This window comes from Nelumbo nucifera, chromosome 5 (genome assembly GCF_055504915.1).
Source record: "Nelumbo nucifera cultivar China Antique chromosome 5, China Antique-T2T, whole genome shotgun sequence".
Taxonomy (NCBI): Eukaryota; Viridiplantae; Streptophyta; class Magnoliopsida; order Proteales; family Nelumbonaceae; genus Nelumbo; species Nelumbo nucifera.
Window position 1 is genome coordinate 68,106,421 of NC_142653.1, and position 21,174 is coordinate 68,127,594.

General features: G+C 41.8%; 1 protein-coding gene across 4 annotated transcripts in view; it reads right to left on the reverse strand.

The window, feature by feature from the left end:
• LOC104589855 (Transmembrane proteins 14C) overlaps positions 1 to 20,355 on the reverse strand; it is a 46,120-nt gene extending 25,765 nt beyond the window's left edge. For 3 of the 4 annotated variants that reach the window (XR_016076426.1, XM_088888388.1, XM_088888390.1), the window contains exons 1-3: positions 19,828 to 20,354; positions 19,685 to 19,749; positions 4,825 to 4,912 (exon numbers count right to left, since the gene is read on the reverse strand). Coding sequence is in view for 3 of the 4 variants with exons in the window: in XM_088888388.1 (XP_088744514.1) it covers positions 4,825 to 4,912; positions 19,685 to 19,749; positions 19,828 to 20,110 (436 nt within the window). In the remaining variant the exon portion in view is untranslated. Of the gene's footprint in view, positions 1 to 4,824; positions 4,913 to 19,684; positions 19,750 to 19,827 lie in introns of all 4 variants that reach the window. The other variant, XM_088888389.1, reaches the window with a different exon arrangement.
• Between the last annotated feature and the right edge of the window lie 819 nt (positions 20,356 to 21,174).

A 21,174-nucleotide genomic window follows, 5' to 3' on the forward strand; every position in this document is an offset into this window, starting at 1 on the left:
TAGCTGGGTCAGAAGAAGGATGACCTGTTACCTCAATAATGATGGGAGGAGCAAGAGACTCTTCTGTAGGAGTGAAAACAACCTGCCCATGTCTAAATCTGTGCCTTTGGTACCACCTTTGGAGAACAGGATGAGAAGGAATTATAGGAGAATGAGGTGGAGGAGGAGGAGGAATAGGAATATCGGAGGTAGGTCCAGTGGGAGAAGTAGACACCTCATGAGAGGACTCAAGAGGAACAGTTGGAGACAGCAAAGGGCTCTTCAGATTTCTCCCCCTCAGGAGAAATACTAAAGAAATGAGTCAACTCAACAAATGTGACATCCCGAAATACAAAGTTGGTGCCACTAACTGGATCAAAACAGCAATATCCCTTCTGTGTGGAAGCATATCCCAGAAAAACACATATACGAGCCTTAGGTTCAAACTTGTGACGTTGATGGCTGTGAACATGCACATAGCAAGTGCACCCAAAATCACGGAGAGGAAGAGAAAATATCCATATCCGGGAAGAGAAGGCTAAAGGGGGTTTTGAAGTTAAGAACCCAGGAGGGCATACGGTTGATCAAAAAGGTAGCAGTAAGAACAGCATCTCCCCAAAATTTTATAGGAACATGGGATGCAAACAGGAGGGATCTGGCAACTTCAACCACATGCTTGTTCTTCCTTTCCGCCACTCCGTTCTGTTGTGGAGTGTAAAAACAAGAACTTTGATGAATAACCCCAAAAGTTTCAAGATAGGCGGAGAGGGTTTTCTCAAAATACTCCTTGGCATTATCAGAACGGAATATTTTGATCCGAGTGTTAAACTGGGTGAGGAAGAGTTCATGGAATTTTTGCACAATAGCTGGTACTTCATCCCTGGATTTCATGAGATAAATCCAAGTGTAACGAGAGTAGTCATCAATAAAAAGGATAAAGTACCTGTAACCCCCCATAGTTGGCAAATGATATGGCCCCCACACGTCAGAGTAAACAATATGAAAAGGAGAAAGAGATCTTTTATTGCTTACTGAATAAGAATGTCTACAATGCTTTGCCAGTTCACACGACTCACAATGAAGACTCGATAAAGACACTCCCTTAAACGTATTTAGAAACAAATGGCTCAAAGCAGAAAAAGACAAATGACCAAACCGAAAGTGACATAACAAGACTTTGTCAACAGACTCTGACAAAACTGACTCTAAGGCAACTCCATGAGGTGGTCCAAAAGCTCTATCCAGTGTGTCCAACAAAGTATATTCCGTTCGCCTCATGGCCACTCCCAATCATCCTCTGAGATTGCAGGTCCTGAAAAACACAATGATTGGGAAAAAAGGTTATGCTACAATTCATGGATTTAGTTAAGCTGCTAACAGATAAAAGGTTTGTATTAAGTTTAGGGACATGGAAGGACAGAGGATAAATAAAGGGTGTCAGAGGTCTTTAAATCCCCTTTACCAGAGATGGGAGCAAGAGACCCATCAGCAAGGGATATTTTCTCTTTACCAGAGAAAAGGTGGTATGAGCAAAAGAGATTAGACAAGCTGGTCATATGGTCTGATGCACCAGAATCAATAATCCAAGGGATTTTATGATTACCTGAAACTAAAGCATGATTTGCAGAAGCACGAATACCTGAGTGAGCAAATGAAGATGATGTGTTGCTGGAAGAGTGAGATGAAGAAACAGTAGCTTCCAAGTGATTTAGCAGCCTCCCATACTTTTCAAATCCGCCTTCATTGCTGCCAACTGCTCAATGGTTGATTTTTCTCACTCTCCTTATTTCCTCCTTCAGGGTACTATAGCAACATTAGTTGTCTTAGGCTTTCCTACCTGACTATCCTTCTTAGAGATGTTGTTATTCTTAAACCTATCAGGAAGAAGCTCAGGATGAAGCTTCCAGCAAGTGTCCTTTGTATGCCTCGGTTTCTTGCAATATTCACATATCTGTTCCTTTTTCTCAATAGGACCCTTTGGCTTTATTCCAGCATGTGCAAAGTATTCTGTAGGTGGACTCTGCAACTGAACCTGCCGCCTACTCTCCCCACTGCTTATCATAGCGTATGCCTAGGAAAGAGTAACCTCATCTTTGGCCAAGATATTTTGCCTAATGATGTCAAATTCAGGGTTGAGTCCAGTGAGAAATTCAAACACCCTATTTCTCTCCACCAACTTCCTATACATTTCAGCATCATTCTTACTCTCCCATACAACTGTCTCCATAACACCAATTTCTTGCCATAGGGATTTCAATATAGAGTAGTAGATTGCTACACTTTTCTCCCCCTATCTTAGGTTCTTCACGTCACTTTTCAACTTATAGACTCTGGCTACATTCAACTTCCGTGAATAGGTCTCAGTAACACTGTCCCATATCTCCTTATCCGAAGACATCCAGAGATAATGCTGACTTATATGAGGTTGCATAGAATTGACCAACCATCCTATGACAGTATAGTTCTGCATCCATTTCTCAAATTCAGGGTCTGTCTCTTCGGGTTTCACTTTACTACCTGTGAGATACCCGAGTTTTCCTCTACTACAGACATAAATTCTTATAGATTGTGCCCAAGCAAGATAATTTGTCCCATCTAGCTTGATTGTGGTCACACCAGTCAAAACGGAATCTACCGAGCCAAGGCCGGAAATCGGCACTTGCTTGAACTCACTTCCGTATGGCTCCATTAATCAAACGTAAATCAAAGAACCAGAAATTTTGTCTATATAAACTTACTTGAAGTCAAACCAGACCCAGATGCTTGAAAACTAGGGTTTTACTCCGTCCAACTGTTGGGGAGGAAGAGAGAAGATGCAGCCGCTCCTACCAGAGCTTTCCAATCTCTTCAAAACCTGAACCGCCCTCCTTTAGGAGTCAAAAGACACCTCCCAAGCACAGAGCACCACACCCAAAGCTTGACCTTTACCTGTACCTTCGAAAATCTCTAGTCGGCTAGGGTTTTGGGCAGCAACAGAATAGCACCACTTCTTGGCAATATCCAGCCAGATTTAAACTCTCCAAACCCTCTACCAACTAGGCCAGAGATCCTCTAAACTATAGAGAACCTATCTCTCCATACACTCTCTAAATCTAAGGGTGTATGGGAAAAGATGAAGAAGAAAACAAAGGAAGAAAGAGACCTGCTCTGATACCAAGATGTAAATCAGTCCTCAAAAATTTGGTGTAAATTTGAAAAATAGAGAGAAAAAGGAAGAAGAAAAGTAAGAGCAGCAGTACAAGAGAAGAAGATGGCGAAAAGAGGAAGAAGAAGAAAGGTTCGAATAATCTTCCCTTTCTTCTCTAATCCCTTTTATTAAAAATTAATTGTTAAAGTAATTACAAGTATGCCCTTAAGTGGGCGGCCAGCTAGGCAGTAACATAAAGAGATCAAACAAAAAGAAATAACAGACCCATTAGCTAACAAGAAAAAGAAAAGATATTACAAGAGAAGATACTAGGACCCATTCGGCCCAATCTCTTTACATCCTTATCACTTAAAGAGTCCATATCCAAATAAAGATTTGGATCAGGAAACTCCTAATCAAATTAGGAGGTTGTCTCTTTAAGGCTATAAATAAGAGAGCAGGGTGGACATGCAAAAAAAACCAGACAAGATACAGCAATCTACAGAGTTCTTCCTTGTTCTTGCAGCCCCTACCCAGTTCGATCTCCAATTGTGGGAGTGATCAAGAATTGTTCTTGATATTGCTTCTTGGTAGAAAAAGCAATCTGAAATCGTGCTCACCAACCCTCTACCCCATTTTTGCTGAAGAATCCGGTTCTTGCTGAAGAGTCGTCCTACTAATTCTGCTTAATCTCACATTGTGTCATCTTCAGTGGAAGTAGTTTTTTGTTTTCTCCTTGGGCATGAACGCCTTCATTGGGAGTTACTGTTACTCCGTATCAGGTATATCCCTCTCCTCCCTTTTCGTTTCAGATCTGGTCCGGTTTGGTTCGAGATTGATCCTTGAAAATGCAGTTTTCTAAAATAGGGAATGTGATTCCTAAATGGGAGAGAGAAACTTTTGAAATTTTGCCCAACCTTCCTATAGGGTTCGGCCATCCATACGATGGATCTCCATCCCTTCATACTTATACCCATTTTTCTCAGAAAACAAGTTAAAAGACAAAAATACCCCCATCCCAAAACAACAGTTCTCAACCAATTTCACTCCATGGATTCTAAAGGGGCATTTCTACATAAAATTTTCCTTTTTCTCCATACTTATTTGACATAAATGAACAACTAAAATACATGGCAAATGCCATTTATTCCTACACAATTTCACTGAGTAACAAGATAAAGTTCTAGACATTTTTCTATAGGAATACAATGTCAAAACTCAAAATATATAAACTTACACTAATATCATATAATTTTCTATACACATGTTCCCAAATCCATACTTTTTCATGTTGTCGAGTTAAGACTCCCAGGCATGCATCATATCCCAATTCCTATGTCCACCCTATTCAACAGTGTATGATTCAGTGCCATGAACACACCATCATTGAAAATGGTCTATGGTTAGCTTAAAGAATGGAAGGTAAACAATCAAGCACAATATGCTGATTAGAAAAGTTTGTACCAAATACAGAAGTGAAAAGGAAAGCAGATCCAAAACCAAGGGCATAACCAAGATCCTTTGTCGCAGGCACTTGAATCAAATAATAAGCCTGTGTGTAATCATGCAAATCATATCCCAATTCCTATGTCCACCCCATTCAACAGTGTATAATCATGAGCACCATGAATACACCATCATTGAAAATGGTCTATGGTTAGCTTAAAGAATGGAATGTAAAAATTCACACACAACATGCTGATTAGAAAAGTTTGTACCAAATACAGAAGTGAAAAGGAAAGCAGATCCAAAACCAAGGGCGTAACCAAGATCCTTTGTCGCAGGCACTTGAATCAAATAATAAGCCTGTGTGTGAAACAGCAAACCTCCAATAAATACGAAATTTCTAGCACAAGGTTAACAAAAGGAAAAATCCAGCAATAACAACAGGTATATAACCAGCAACTGCAAGCTAGTTTTCATTCCAAAAACAATCTTTTTGATAGGCTTAGATGCAAATAATGAAATTTCATCCAAAAATGGGAGCTTATTGATCTTCCCCTCTCTGTTGCCAAGTATACTTTGACCAGTAATCAAGAGAAGCCTACTCTAGTTCGACTGGACAGGTTCTTAATTTCAAATGAGTGGGAGGAGCTCTTCCCAAAGACCTCACAGGAAGCTCTTCCTAGTGTCATTTCTGACCATATGCCCCTTTTGTTGGATACAGAGGGAGTTCACAGAAACCCTAGTCCCTTTCGTTTGGAACACTGTTGGTTGGAAGAGAAGGAGCTGATCCAAAATATCACTTCTTGGTGGGATGAGGTACACTTCAAAGGCTCGGTAAGTTTTGTATCATTTAAGAAATTGCTGTGGCTGAAAACCAAGATCAAAGCCTGGCAAAAGGATAAAGAAAAACTGGCTGAAAGGCGAAAAGCATAATGTTGGAAATAATAGATGACTTGGATAAGAAAGAGGAAGAGAGGGAGTTAAGTGGTGCACAGAGAAAGAAAAGGTTGGAAGCTAAGAATGATTTTGATTCTCTAGCTTACCGAGAAGAAGTTACATGGCAGCAAAGGGCAAGAATTAAATGGTTGAAGGCAGGGGATAATAACACAACTTTTTTTCATAAAGTAGCTAATGCAAGAAGTAGATCCAATTCAATTAAGAAGTTGGAAGTGAATGGGTGCCTTGTGGAGGAGGAAAGGGAAATGGAAAATGTTATTGTTAACTTCTACAAGAAGCTTTATGAGGAGACATGTAGAAAGAGACCTGTGCTAGATGGTTTGTCTTTCAACTCTTTGTCAAGGGAACAAGTAGCTGAGTTAGAGAAACCTTTCACAGAGGATGAGGTCAGGTGGTTTTGGATGAGTTGGAAGAAAAGAAGTCTCCTGGGCCAGATGGACTCACTATTCTGTTCTTCAAAAAATTTTGGGGGTTGCTTAAATGGGATGTGAGGAGGTTTCTGGATTGTTCCATGAGAAGGCTTCCTTTGTTAGAAATTCGAATGCTACGTTTATCTCATTGATTCCAAAGAAGGGAGGGGCAACAGAAGTCAAAGACATCAAACCAATCAGTTTGATTGGTAGTGTTTATAAAATACTTGCCAAACTGCTATCTCTAAGGTTAAGGAAGTGATGAGCTCTCTAATATCTAAGTACCAGGGTGATTTTGTTCATAATAAACATATCCAAGACAATGTACTGATTGCAAATGAGCTTATTGACTAAGGCAAAGAAGTGGGGACCAGGGGGTAGTTTTAAAGGTTGACTTGGAGAAGGTGTATGACCACGCAAATTGGGCTTTCTTGGACACCATGATGAATAAAATGAACTTTTGGACAAAGATGGAGGAATTGGATAAAAGTGTGCATGACAACTCCCACTTTCTCTGTTTTAATCAATGGTTCTGCAAGAGGAAATTTTAAAAGTTCAAGAGGATTAAGACAAGGGGATCCTCTATCTCCCCTTTTGTTCCTTTTAGTTTTGGAAGGGCTGAGTCAAATGACTAAGAAATCCATTGAAGGAGGTCTACTGGAAGGGTTTGAAATCAAAAGTAATGGTTCAAAGATTGCTTTGCAGCAGTTTGTTGATGACACTTTGTTTTTCTTCGATGCAAAGTTAGATCAAGCTTTCAACTTGAGATATCTCCTTAGCTGGTTTGAGGTTGTTTCAAGTTTGAAGGTTAACTTGGCAAAGAGTGAGATGGTAGCGGTAGGTGAAGTGGGTATCATTTCAAATCTAGCTGAGGTGTTTGGGTGCCATGTGAGGAATTTCCCAACCAAATATTTGGGTTTACCCCTTGGTGCATTTGGGATTCAGTGGTGGAGAAAGTCAACAAAAAAGTTTGCAACCTGGAAAGCCCGCTATCTTTCAAAGGGGGGGGGGGGCAAATTAACTTTAATTCGAGGTGTTGTGTCATGCCTTCCAGCTTATTTTCTATCTATCTTCCCAATTCCATCAGAGGTGGCAGATAAGCTAGAAAAAGGCTGAGGGATTTTCTATGGAGAGGCTGGAAGGATAAAGAGAAATTTCACCTGGTGAGCTGGGATCTAATATGCAGGCAGATTGCAAATGGTGGGCTTGGAATAAGGAAAGTTAAAAGTTTCAACTATGCTCTTCTAGGTAGATGGTTCTGGAGATTTGGCTCAAATCCTAATGAGTTGTGGAGGGACTTGATAGCAGAGAAATATGGCTTAATGATAATGGTTGAGATGCAAGGCTTCCAATATGTCCTTTGGCTGTGGAGTGTGGAGGGGAATTTGTAAAGCCTTTCCTGCCTTCTTAAGAGGGATAAAGCTCCTCTTGGGCAATGGAGCTAGAATAAGATTCTGGTTGGACCCATGGTGCGATGTGTTGGCTTTGAAGGATAAGTTCCCCAAGCTATTTATTTTGGCTGGTAACAAAGAGGTAACAGTGGCTGAATGCTTTCAAGCTGATGGACCTTCGGGTGCTTGGAATCTTGCTTTCAGAAGAAATTTTTTTGGCTGGGAGGTGCAATCTGTTGCAAACCTGATGTCTCTTCTGAACAATCAGCAAGTTAAGGTGAATGGTTAAGATTTAAGGCAGTGGAGATGGTCCAAGTCAGGGGAGTTCTCAGTCAGCTCTTTTTATGCTAGTTTGGTGGGTGAGCAGGATAGTTCATTTCCTTGTAGAGAAATTTGGGGAAATGCTTAACCAAGGATTTGCTGGTCAGAAAAGGAGCTAATCTAGCAACCATATGGAAACTGTGAATCATATCTTCCTTCACTGTAGCTTTTCTTCTAAGTCTGGAATCATTTCAGAAATTCTGTTCCAGCTGCTGGATGTTTCCCAAGCTCTGTGAAGGTCCTGTTAGCTGGGTGGAGGATTCAAGGAATGTCCAAGAGAGGGAAAGCTTGTTGGGAGGTGGTTCCTCTAGCTGTGCTGTGGGCAATATGGTCTGAAAGGAATAGTAGAATTTTTTAGCAGAAATCGAGTCCAGAGGAGGTAGTTATCAATTTGGTAGTGAGCATGTGGAGAGCTTGGGTGTCAACTCTTACATGTTTGTTTCAGTCCTGATGAACTCTTGTCCACTTTCTTGAATGTAAATTTTTTGGGGGGTTCTTATGGGAGTTTTTGTATAAAATACAAATGTACAGAGGATCATACTTGTATAATTTTTTCTCAGTTAACTCTCAAAAACAAAATGAAATTTCACATCAAAGCAATCAATAATCTCTACATGTTGGACAACCAAGATTTTTATTCTGAACTGTAAATAGCATATAAATAGAGAAAACAGAATATATAGTGGAAGAAGATAGAAACAACACAGAAAAAAGAATTGAGAAAACATGGGATAAAAAACAAACTCTCCTAGTTGTCCCCATCAATTGTATTTGAAAGAATGATAGGATCCATCCAATGGACGCCATAAACGTTGCGGAATGGGTGGGCGAATTTCAAAAATTTCCTACCTTCTCCCAACTGGGAATCATATTCCCTAAATTTAGAATATATTATTCAAGGATCCTACTTGAACCATAATCAAACCAGATCTGTACCAAAAGGTAAATGGGAGGAATATACCTGATCCGGAGAAGCACTATCTCCCAAAGTTGGTGTTCACGCCCAAAGAACGCTCCAAGATCCGTTCCTGCTGAAGATGACAAAGCTGTGGATGGAACAGAACCAGCAGGGTGCGTCCTACACACAGGATCCTTCACAAGAATCCTCTGGAAGAACTAAACACTGTAACCTTTTCAGTCTTTCTTGCAAGACTGATGTCAAGAACAGATTTCTTGACTTTCTTTTCTTGCAAAGATCCAATCTTGCAATGGCAGATGGCGGCGGCAGGAGGAGAGAACCAAAACCAAAAAGCTGAACTGCTTTTTTTCTTTTCTGGAGAGTATGAGATCTAATCTCAAAAATCGCAGAAGGTATCCCTTGTGTATCCAAAGGATGGTTCGAAATCTGATGTATTTTTCTTAGGGTTTCTCCTCTTTTCTTCTTGATTAAGAAACCTCCTAATCAGGAGTTATCCCAATCCTAATCAGTATCTGGATAGAGGATCATCTTAATCCTATCTGCAGATAAAGTTAGTTTACTCCTGATCTTATCAGGAGGTTACCAGATTCAAATCTGATTTGAATTTGGTCTCCCAGAGTGGATAAAGTTAAAAGCCCCATCCTTTTCACTAACATTAATCTCATATTCGCCCCATCTTTTGGGTGATCATATCAGCCCAGTTCGAAATGGGTTTTTGGCCCATTAAGTATTCAGTGTTTAATTAGTTTCCAATCTACTGCCCAGTTGGGCTTCTTTGTATGGCGTGGGACCCAAGCATTGATCTACACACCAGCCACATGGGTTCGGCCCAACCTTTAAAACAAGGCCCAGCCGAATTCACTGAAAAGCTCAATGAACCCCTTGAGTCCATCGAATGGACCCTATGGGCCCAACACTTACATTAAGTGGTCCCTGGGCCAAGTCATCTTATAAAAACCCAGGGACTGTGGGCAGGTGCAAGATTAGCCCATCAGGTATTATCCTAAATGGTCTTACACTTAACCTCTCAGCCCTTAATGATCAAGCACTGCCCGACAAGAGAGGACCTCTCTCTCGGCTGCAAGGAACAGTGCCGCACCTCCCTCTCACATGGATCCCGGGAATTAAAACCATTTGCAAACATTTTTGAAACCGTACATATAATATAAATATATTAATTTTGCAAAACAAAATTCCAACGATTGAAATCAACTGCCGGCAGTTTGGTTTCCATCAGAGAGAGTGCATTCCCGATCATTACCCTTTGTCCGACAAAGTGGCTGATTCTGTCACTATGACCACCCACTCAGATGAATTCTCAAACTGCCCCAACATACCCAGGTTTTGATCCCCGCTAAGGATCTCACTGATTGGCATATCAAAGGCGGCCTGATCCAGCACCTAGTGAAGTGTCATAATCGAGTCTAGGGGTCAGGTGTAACTTTCCAGTTTTGCCCATCTATCTCCAAGGTCCAGGGCAAGACTGGAAATCTAGTCCGGTTCAAGGATTCAAGTAATCCCATACTGCATGTGCCTCGGGTCTTACCCTGATGGCTGAGACAGGCCATCCCAACACTTGGTGGCACACCAGCATCAGCCTTGGCAGGATAAATCTCCCCAGACTTATCCAACGGCTGTGAACATTTAAAACTAACATGAATCTCTATAAATGTCCAGTTTTAGGCTTTTACACAGAATTAAACCAACCAACATGAATCAAAACATGCACTTTATTTATTTCCACTAAATAACAAGTACATCAAATCAGATTGAAGCTAAGGGCATACATAAACTGTCTAACAGCTCCCACTTGCACTTAGGTCCAATCTGGTACAAGCCGGAGTCCCATACTTTCCACGTGTTTCTCAAACACCTTCTGTGTCAGTGGCTTAGTCAATGGGTCTGCCACATTGTCCGCTGATGCTACTTTCTGAATTAGGACGTCCCCTCTACCAACGATCTCCCGCAGTACATGGTACTTTCTCTCGATGTGCTTTGACTTCGAGTGAGCCCGAGGCTCTTTAGCCTGGGCGATCGCTCCATTGTTGTCACACAACAACGGGATGGGTGATGTGCTGGATGGGATCGCTCCCAATTCGTGTATGGACTTCTTCATCCACACGGCTTCCTTGGCAGCTTCACTTGCAGCAATGTACTCGGCCTCGGTTGTGGAGTCTGCAGTGGACCCCTGTTTGCTGCTTTTCCAGCAAACAGCACACGATCCTATCGTGAAAACATACCCAGATGTAGACTTTCTATCATCTGTATCCGACTGGAAATCGGCATCGGTATACCCTAAAACTTGCAGTGAACTACCATCGAATACTAGACAAAACTCTTTTGTCCTTCGAAGGTATTTGAGTATATTCTTCACAGCAATCCAATGCTCCTGCCCTGGGTTTGCCTGGAATCTGCTTACGACACTCACCGCCTGAGCTATGTCCGGGCGAGTGCACAGCATGGCATACATGATGTTCCCTACGGCTGAGGCATAGGGAACGTCTCTCATGCTCTCAATCTCCTCAGAAATCTTGGGAGACATCTTCTTGGAGAGAGTGACTCCGTGCCTGAAAGGAAAGTTTCCTTTCTTGGAGTTTTCCATGCTGTATCTTTTGACAATTTTGTCAATATAAGCAGCCTGGGATAATCCAATTATCCGCTTCGATCTATCTCTATAGAGTCGAAGACCCAGTATGTACGAAGCTTCTCCAAGATCTTTCATGGAGAACTGCTGTGATAGCCATACCTTGACCGAAGTCAACATTCCTACATCATTCCCAATGAGTAGGATATCGTCCACGTACAAGACCAAAAAGGTGATCCTATCCCCACTGGATTTCCTGTAAACACAGGGTTCATCTGGATTCTGCTCAAAGTCAAACGTTTTGACTGTAGAATCAAAACGGATGTTCCAACTCCTAGAAGCCTGCTTAAGTCCATATATGGATCTATTAAGTTTACATACCATGTGTTCCTGACCAGCAGCAATGAAGCCTTGCGGTTGCTGCATGTAGATATCTTCACTAAGATCTCCATTCAGAAACGCTGTTTTGACATCCATTTGCCAAATCTCGTAGTCATGGTACGCTGCTACAGCTAGCAGGATCCTAATGGATTTAAGCATGGCCACGGGCGAAAAGGTTTCCTCATAGTCGATGCCTTCTTTCTGAGTATACCCTTTCGCCACCAAACGAGCTTTAAAGGTCTCAATCCTGCCATCGGGGCCCTTCTTCCTCTTGTAGATCCATTTGCAACCAATTGCTTTTACCCCGGAGGGCGGATCCACTAGAGTCCAGACTCCGTTGGTCTCCATCGAGTCCATCTCAGCTCTCATGGCCTCCACCCACTTCTGGGAGTCTATGTCTAACATAGCTTCCGCGTAAGTCACGGGATCCTCTTCACTAGTCAAGGCTTCCACCAGGTAACTATCCTGGTCATAGCCATATCGAACTGGTGGTCTGGATACCCAGGTGGTTCTTCTAGGTTGGTCATTACCTGGATTTTGTGGGACATCTCCCACTGCTCCTGAGCTCTCCTCATCAAGAACTATTTCCTGACGATGAGTGTCCAGGATGTAATCAGTTTCTAAGAATTGGGCGTTTTGACTGCAGAACACTTTCTGCTCACTTGGGTCATAGAATAGATAACCCACTGAATCCTTTGGGTAGCCTATAAACAGGCAACGGCTGGTTTTGGATTCCAACTTGTCCGCACTTGTTCTTTTAACGTGTGCAGGACAACCCCAAATCTTCAAGTGTCTTACACTCGGCTTCCTTCCGGTCCAAAGCTCATATGGAGTTTTCGGAACTGATTTGGTCGGAACCCGATTCAGCACGTAGATAGCAGTATCTAATGCGTATCCCCAAAAGGATGTGGGTAATTGTGAGCGTACGAGAAGCGACCGGACCATGTCCAACAAGGTCCTATTCCTCCTCTCTGAAACACCATTGAGTTGAGGTGTAGCAGGAGGAGCTAGTTGTGACACTATCCCATTGTCCCTCAAGTAGTCCCTGAATTCGTCAGAGAGATACTCGCCACCTCGATCTGATCGAAGGGCCTTAATTTCTCTCCCTAACTGTTTCTCGACTTCCTGGCTGAACTCTTCGAACTTTTCAAACGACTCAGACTTATGTCTCATTAGGTACACGTAACCATATCGTGAAAAATCATCTGTAAAGGTGATGAAATACACGTGTTGATTCCGTGTCCTAACACTCAGGGGACCATATACATCAGTATGTATTAGGTCAAGTGTGCCTTCAGATCTTTCAGGCTTACCGTCAAATGGCCGCTTAGACATCTTACCCTGAAGGCAAGGTTCACAAGTGGGAAGATATTCTACGATTAGAAAATCGAAAGGACCATCCTTTACCAGCCTTGTGATTCGGTCAATACCGATATGGCCAAGTCGGTAATGCCAGAGGCACGTGGGACTTACTGTATCACGATTCCTTTTCTTGGGATTTTCGACCGACGTAGTTTCGGTTAAGTTAGTTTCCAGAGAAGGATGTAGAACATAGAAACCGTTCTCTAGTTCCCCGCATGCGATGAATTTATTATTCCGTTTAACAGTAATCATATTACTAAAATAAACAGTATATCCATCAGCACACAGTTTTGAAACAGAAATTAAATTTCTTCTCAAGTTCTGTACATAAAGACAATCTTTAAGCACAAGTATTCCTTCTTTAAAAACTAATTCTACGGTTCCTATTGCCGCAGCTGCAACACTTGCAGTCGTTCCCAAGAACAATGTCAATTCACCTTCACTCAACCTTCTGCTAACTTTGAACCCCTGCAGTGAGTTACACGCATGAGTTGAAGCCCCGGAATCAACACACCAGGACACAGAAGTAACTAACATATTAGTTTCTATGACATAAGTTTCGATGTTACCTTTCTTAGATTCCAGGTAGGCAGGACAATTCCTCTTCCAGTGGCCGGTCTGCTTGCAGAAGTGACAGACATCAGATGCCTTGTTCTTCTTCTGCTTCTTAGGTTTGGCAGCCTTCTTCTGAGGCTTCTTTGCCTTTCTCTTTTACTTGCCCGATTTGTTAGCTTCAGCAAGCATAACCACAGGCTCATCCTTCTTGAGTAAATCCTCGGCTCTCTACAACATATTGCTGAGTTCCTGGACGCTGACATTCAGCTTATTCATATTGTAGTTCATAGTGAACGCATTGAAGGAAGAGGGCAAAGAATTTAGGATGGCATCCACTTGCGTGCCAAGATCTAGCCCGGATCCAAGAGCTTCAAGTTCGTTAATGTATCCCATCATCCGAATACAATGGTCATGAACTTTCTGCCCTTTGGTCATCTGCGCAGTCATGAACAATTTCAGGACCTTCTGTCGAGTAGAACGGTTCTGCTCTTCATACATTGTCCTTAGACTGTCCAATATGTCCTTGGCTAGTTCGATCTGATCGAACTGCCTCTGTATTGAGTTGTCTAATGAGGCAATGACAAAGCAACGGGCTAGGGAGTTCTTATCCTCCCAATCTTGGTAGTCCCTCCTACGAGCCTCAGAAGCCCTATCACCCGGACGTTCCGGGGCAGGATTTTTCACCACCTTGTCTAACTTTTCGGAAGTTAGGACCAGCATAAGATTTCTGTACCAGTCGGCATAGTTTGGGCCCTTAAGCTTGTTATCGTCTAGAAGCTTTGCAAATTGACCGTTTGCCATTTTCTGATAAAACAGCAAAATCATTAGTCCACAACCTTAGTTTGATTCATGTTACCTACATAGATATGGCTTTTAATCTATGTTCCATTCCCATTTGTTCATCTCTGAGATTTCCCTCCTTTCTCAGCGACGGAGACGACGAAATGTCTCTGGAAATGTGGGAAATCACATGGGGTGCGTGAAGCCAACTGTTTCAGCTGCATAACCCCACCACCTTTCTGTGACGGATCATATCCACTCATCAAATGAGTTTCCCTTTGGCCTCTGTCAAACAAGGTTCAGAACCGTTTTCAGATAAACCTTTCTGTCCAGTGAGTGCACACCCATCATATTCAGGTTACGCCAAGGTACCGTGAGAGAGTTCCCATTTTCTGGTGAAGCCTCTCCCACATCGGTCTATGACGCCCCTATCATCTTATGAAACACTCTAACAGATCCAATAGCAAATGGATAGCCCAATTTTATGGTGCGTTTCCTCATTACTGAAGGACCTATCATTGTGCTAATGACGGAAGGCCTTTAGAGAGTCCATCAAATGGATCTCCCTATCACATGCATTCATATTTGCCGGAGGGAACAAAATTACGCCCTATTTTTAATTTAGGTTAAACCAGAGTGGCTCCCACTGACTTTCATAAAGTCAGATTTCTGGTGGGCCTTAATCGGCTAGGGGTTCCGTACGCATCCCTTTTCAGGGTTGTGGGGCCCACCAAGCAAAGAGGGGATCATCCAATGACCTCTAGGGACACCATGGCAATGATGTGCATTCAGCCATGGTGTGCGCAAGAGCCACTAACGAGTCATCATGGGCCAAGTACTTATGGCCCATGGTCGCAGCACATCAAACATCCAAACATCACATGTAAAGGAGGAATTGATCTAATCAATTAACTGCTGTAAAGCCCATTGAACAGCCCATTTAAAATCCAAGTCATTAACAATTAATGTCTACTAGGTGTATGGGCTGAATTGCAGATAGCAGTTTGGCCCATACAGCTCATCTCACAATAATGGGCTTTTGCAGTTTTAACCCTTTAAAACTGGGCTTTACAGGTGGGCCGAATTAATCCCTGTAATTGAACATCAGATTAGGAACAATAAGTGTGAGAAAATTGGACTGAAAACAGCCCCTTTCGAACCCCAGATTCGGTCCAAACAGTTTTGGTCCAATCTAGTCCGAAATGGTCCAAAACTGATTTTCAATTCAAGAATTAATTATTGAAAGATCTGAAATTAATAGTTTTGATTTCAAACAAACACAAAACAATTATGGACTGTTCGCACCACCTGCAAAACAGAGGTTAATCACTAGGGTTGCAGTTTCATAAACTGCAAATCGCAGAAAGCGATTTCTCCATCTGCAAACCTCCAGCGCCGCCTTCTTCTTCCTTCTTCTTTAATCAAGAAAAATAAAAAACAGAAATCCTATTTCTATTAATTTATTACATTCTTGATCAAATCCTATACATTCAATCTAGGAAAAATAAAAAAAAAATTATTTACAGACCGAATTGTATAAAATAAATAAAAGAAAAAGGGTGCGCAGACCATCTGCGCTAAAACTGCACTGCGATCTCCAGGTTTGAACAGTCCATTAAATCAAAAATAAATAAAGAACAATTCTAAATAAAATTTTGGATTCAATAAAAATTAATTTCAGATCAATCGCCCTTAACAAGAAACAGTTTCTTGAAAAAGAAAACAATCTGCGCAAATCTTGAAAGAACACCTTCTATCCATCTGCGCAGGGTCAGATCTGATTTTCTTTTGGTTCAAGATTCGAACCTATGGCTCTGATACCACTGAAAGAATGGTAGGATCCATCCAATGGACACCATAAACGTTGCGGAATGGGTGGGCGAATTTCAAAAATTTCCTACCTTCTCCCAACTGGGAATCATATTCCCTAAATTTAGAATATATTATTCAATGATCCTACTTGAACCATAATCAAACCAGATCTGTACCAAAAGGTAAATGGGAGGAATATACCTGATCCGGAGAAGCACTATCTCCCAAAGTTGGTGTTCACGCCCAAAGAACGCTCCAAGATCCGTTCCTGCTGAAGATGACACAGCTGTGGATGGAACAGAACCAACAGGGTGCGTCCTACACACAGGATCCTTCACAAGAATCCTCTGGAAGAACTAAACACTGTAACCTTTTCAGTCTTTCTTGCAAGACTGATGTCAAGAACAGATTTCTTGACTTTCTTTTCTTGCAAAGATCCAATCTTGCAATGGTAGATGGCGGCGGCAGGAGGAGAGAACCAAAACCAAAAAGCTGAACTGCTTTTTTTCTTTTCTGGAGAGTATGAGATCTAATCTCAAAAATCGCAGAAGGTATCCCTTGTGTATCCAAAGGATGGTTCGAAATCTGATGTATTTTTCTTAGGGTTTCTCCTCTTTTCTTCTTGATTAATAAACCTCCTAATCAGGAGTTATCCCAATCCTAATCAGTATCTGGATAGAGGATCATCTTAATCCTATCTGCAGATAAAGTTAGTTTACTCCTGATCTTATCAGGAGGTTACCAGATTCAAATCTGATTTGAATTTGGTCTCCCAGAGTGGATAAGGTTAAAAGCCCCATCCTTTTCACTAACATTAATCTCAGATTCGCCCCATCTTTTGGGTGATCATATCAGCCCAATTCGAAATGGGCTTTTGGCCCATTAAGTATTCAGTGTTTAATTAGTTTCCAATCTGCTGCCCAGTTGGGCTTCTTTGTATGGCGTGGGACCCAAGCATTGATCTACACACCAGCCACATGAGTTCGGCCCAGCCTTTAAAACAAGGCCCAGCCGAATTCACTGAAAAGCTCAATGAACCCCTTGAGTCCATCGAATGGACCCTATGGGCCCAACACTTACATTAAGTGGTCCCTGGGCCAAGTCATCTTATAAAAACCCAGGGACTGTGGGCAGGTGCAAGATTAGCCCATCAGGTATTATCCTAAATGGTCTTACACTTAACCTCTCAGCCCTTAATGATCAAGCACTGCCCGACAAGAGAGGACCTCTCCCTCGGCTGCAAGGAACAGTGCCGCACCTCCCTCTCACATGGATCCCGGGAATTAAAACCATTTGCAAACATTTTTGAAACCGTACATATAATATAAGTATATTAATTTTGCAAAACAAAATTCCAACGATTAAAATCAACTGCCGGCAGTTTGGTTTCCATCAGAGAGAGTGCATTCCCGATAATTACCCTTTGTCCAACAAAGTGGCTGATTCTGTCACTATGACCACCCACTCAGATGAATTCTCAAACTGCCCCAACATACCCAGGTTTTGATCCCCGCTAAGGATCTCACTGATTGGCATATCAAAGGCGGCCTGATCCAGTACCTAGTGAAGTGTCATAATCGAGTCTAGGGGTCAGGTGTAACTTTCCAGTTTTGCCCATCTATCTCCAAGGTCCAGGGCAAGACTGGAAATCTAGTCCGGTTCAAGGATTCAAGTAATCCCATACTGCATGTGCCTCGTGTCTTACCCTGATGGCTGAGACAGGCCATCCCAACACTTGGTGGCACACCAGCATCAGCCTTGGCAGGATAAATCTCCCCAGACTTATCCAACGGCTGTGAACATTTAAAACTAACATGAATCTCTATAAATGTCCAGTTTTAGGCTTTTACACAGAATTAAACCAACCAACATGAATCAAAACATGCACTTTATTTATTTCCACTAAATAACAAGTACATCAAATCAGATTGAAGCTAAGGGCATACATAAAATGTCTAACACTATTAAGAAAAACGGGCCTAAAAATGGGTTAACCACTAAAAATAAGTGATGTAGGCGCTTTTAGCAGGCCACTAGCGCGACGAAACGTGGCCGAGGGCAGAGCCAATCAGCGCGTCCGCAGGGCGGAGGTCGGCGCCCAACGTGGGACCAATGGCACGACCACACGCGGCGAGCTCGGATGGCCGCCCGCCCAAGGCCGTACCACATCCTGACCGTCCGCATGGTCTGTCGGACAACCTCGAGTATAAATAGGACATGCCACCCCCAAGGTAAAGGGTCTTTCTCTAGCCACCAGACTTTCATCTCTCCAAACTCTCTTGGTCCCTAGCTTTCTACAACCTTGTTCGAGCTCCTCGAACCTTGTCCGCCCTCTTTGTTACGCCCTCACTAACTTGACCGTCGGAGTCTCCGCTTCAAGTTATCACCCGGGGCCCCTAACGTTCCCTTCCTCGCAGATACTCGACCTCAGCCGATCTCAGGCAGACTTCATCGACCCTCGGCCGCAGCACACTTCGGGCTCCTCTAGCCCTCGGCCTCGGCACGCCCTCGGATCCATCCACTAGCCAGCCCGTCTAAGAAACTAAGCAAATTTACTATGTTGTCCTTGGCCAATCCAAGCATCAACAATAAGGAAATTACACCAATGCCCTTCATCTCATAACTAAGAACATATTCCAATACTCCCTGAAGCTGGTAATTCCAACCTCAAACAAACAAAATTTACCCAAAGATAACTCAAAGACCTAGTGAACAAATCTGCCAACTGATTTTCAAACTTAATGTAGGGAATTACTACCATAGAAAGAATCAAAAGCAGTCACTTGTCCGGTCCCTATAATTTCTTCTCTTAGGTTTTATATTTCTGTTTTACTCAACTTTTGTTATTTGTTGTAAAACCCATGTAATTTCATGTAGTTAGTCTTTATTCCCTCACGAGGGCTAACTTTTAATTGTAAATATTCAGCCCTATATATAATACAGACCTGTTGGGGGTGGAGTTGACTTCTGAAAGACACCCCAACCCCATATATCTCTTGTTGTTCATGCTGCTTTGTTCTGGCTCTAACATCGACTGAAGCACTGAAACTTAAGAAGTTTGTCCACAGACTCCGCACCACCATTGCTGAGCCGCTTTTGTCACCACTAGATGCCTCTGAGATGATAAGTCCCAATCCTCCATCACCTAACCCTGCTGTTTTCTCTGACTGGCATTTGCCCATTGCCCAGAGAAAAGTAAATGGCATTCTTCTAATGGTTATTGAATCTCCAAATACCTATCCTGTAATCTTTTGCCTCCTTATTAATCTTTTCTAGTTTCTACTTCAGTACTTCTACTGACTTTATCCCTAAAAATGTACAGAAGCATTATCCCATCCTAAGTGGAGAAAGACTATGCAAGCTGGAATGGATGCTCTCCTTAAAACCAGACTTGGGATATTGTTCAGTTTATCTCTCTTTCATTTGTTAACTAAATTTTACTATTCTGGGACGTCTTCCATGGTAAGATTGATCATATCGTTAATGAGATTTGCAATTTAAATGAGCATTGGATTTTGGTTACCTCAATAAACAGTAAGTTATATAGAGAAACTATATACATAATTGATAATACATAGAATCATATTAACCACACAAAAGAGAAAATTTTTCTAATGTTGAAGCATTTGTTCTTAGCAGAAGAACAAGTTGTGTACTTACGACTGCCATTAGAGCAGCTCCTGATAATCCCCCATACAGAGATCCCTTGCTTCTAGATCGTGCATCTGAAAAAATAAAATGAAAAAAAAATGAAGTACTTTGCAACCGTGTAGCAGGAGAGAAGGCGATGAAAAGGGACTTACAGGCAAAGAGACCGCCACCGAGAAGCAGAGCTCCATAAGCAACGGAGGTAGCAGGAGCCAGCTCTGCCAGCTCAGCTTTGCAGTGGTGGGATGGAACCTGTTTCGCGCCTCTTTTCCTCTTTGGAGCAGAGACGGTCACGCCAAGATGGAAGATGCCAGTACGAATTCCGGAGGCAATGCCGGTGCCGGCATGACGAAATGATGCATCCGAGGACCTCCGACACCGCTGCCGATTACCGGAGGCTGTCGGGAGAAACATAAGAGAAGAGACCATCGTCGCCATCGTTGAGTTGAGTCCCCTTGATTGCTATGGTCTAAACCTGTCAGAGAACAAAAGACAATCCACTGACAGACTTGCGGAGGCCTTAGAGAGCCTTTGCTTCAAATTTCGATTTGACATTCGACGGCTCGTGTGAGGAGATCAAATCAGCCCCCCTCAACGTCCACAGTACATTCCCGCCGTGTATCGGTTACATCACCCGATGAGAGATGTTCTCACACACGGCAGCGATGTATTGTGAAATGTTGTGGGGCAATCTTGTGGGGAGTGGTTTTTTTATGGAAACCAAGAGGGGCTGATTTGAACTCGTGTGAGCGTTCCCGCTGCATCCCTATGCTTCCCTGCATGTGGGCCATTTGGCTAGCGGTGACAGATACTATAGAGGAATCCTCTTGTTCTTGCCACGTGGAAAAATGTAAGGCAAATATAAATCGTCTAACGGATAGAGGAGCCTCCAGATCTCGCCACGTATCTTTCGCATCAAACCCATTTTCGGTTTTACATGTCAACTTGTTGATTCATCAATTATTTCTTTAATTTTCGTTTGATTTGTGTTGTGGAATGAAAAGGGAAAATTTGAAATATTCTAAAATATTTTTTTTCATGTTTAGTTTGTGTGATGTGATGAGATGGGATGAGAAATGTGGCATTATATATCTCAATTCTTTCGATGTAGAATCCTACCATTTGGATAAGAAACAAATGAAAATGGAGAGAGAAACTTGTTTAACAAAAAACACCTTGTGCATTTCTAAGAGTTAATATTAGACTTACGACCCATTTATAAATTATTAATTATTTAATAGTATTAAAATATTAATCAATTAAAAATAATTTAATAGTTAATTAATATTTTAGAATAAAATTTTAAAATTATTAAATAACTCATAAGTATTAATAAAATATAAACTAATAAAATTTAAAATATTAATTCATGTTAATAATTAATTAACTATTTATTAATATTAATTAATAATTAATAATAAAATACTAAATCATAAAAACATTATTAATTAATTAATAATTAAAAAAATGTTTAATCATTAATTAATTAACTAATTAACAAA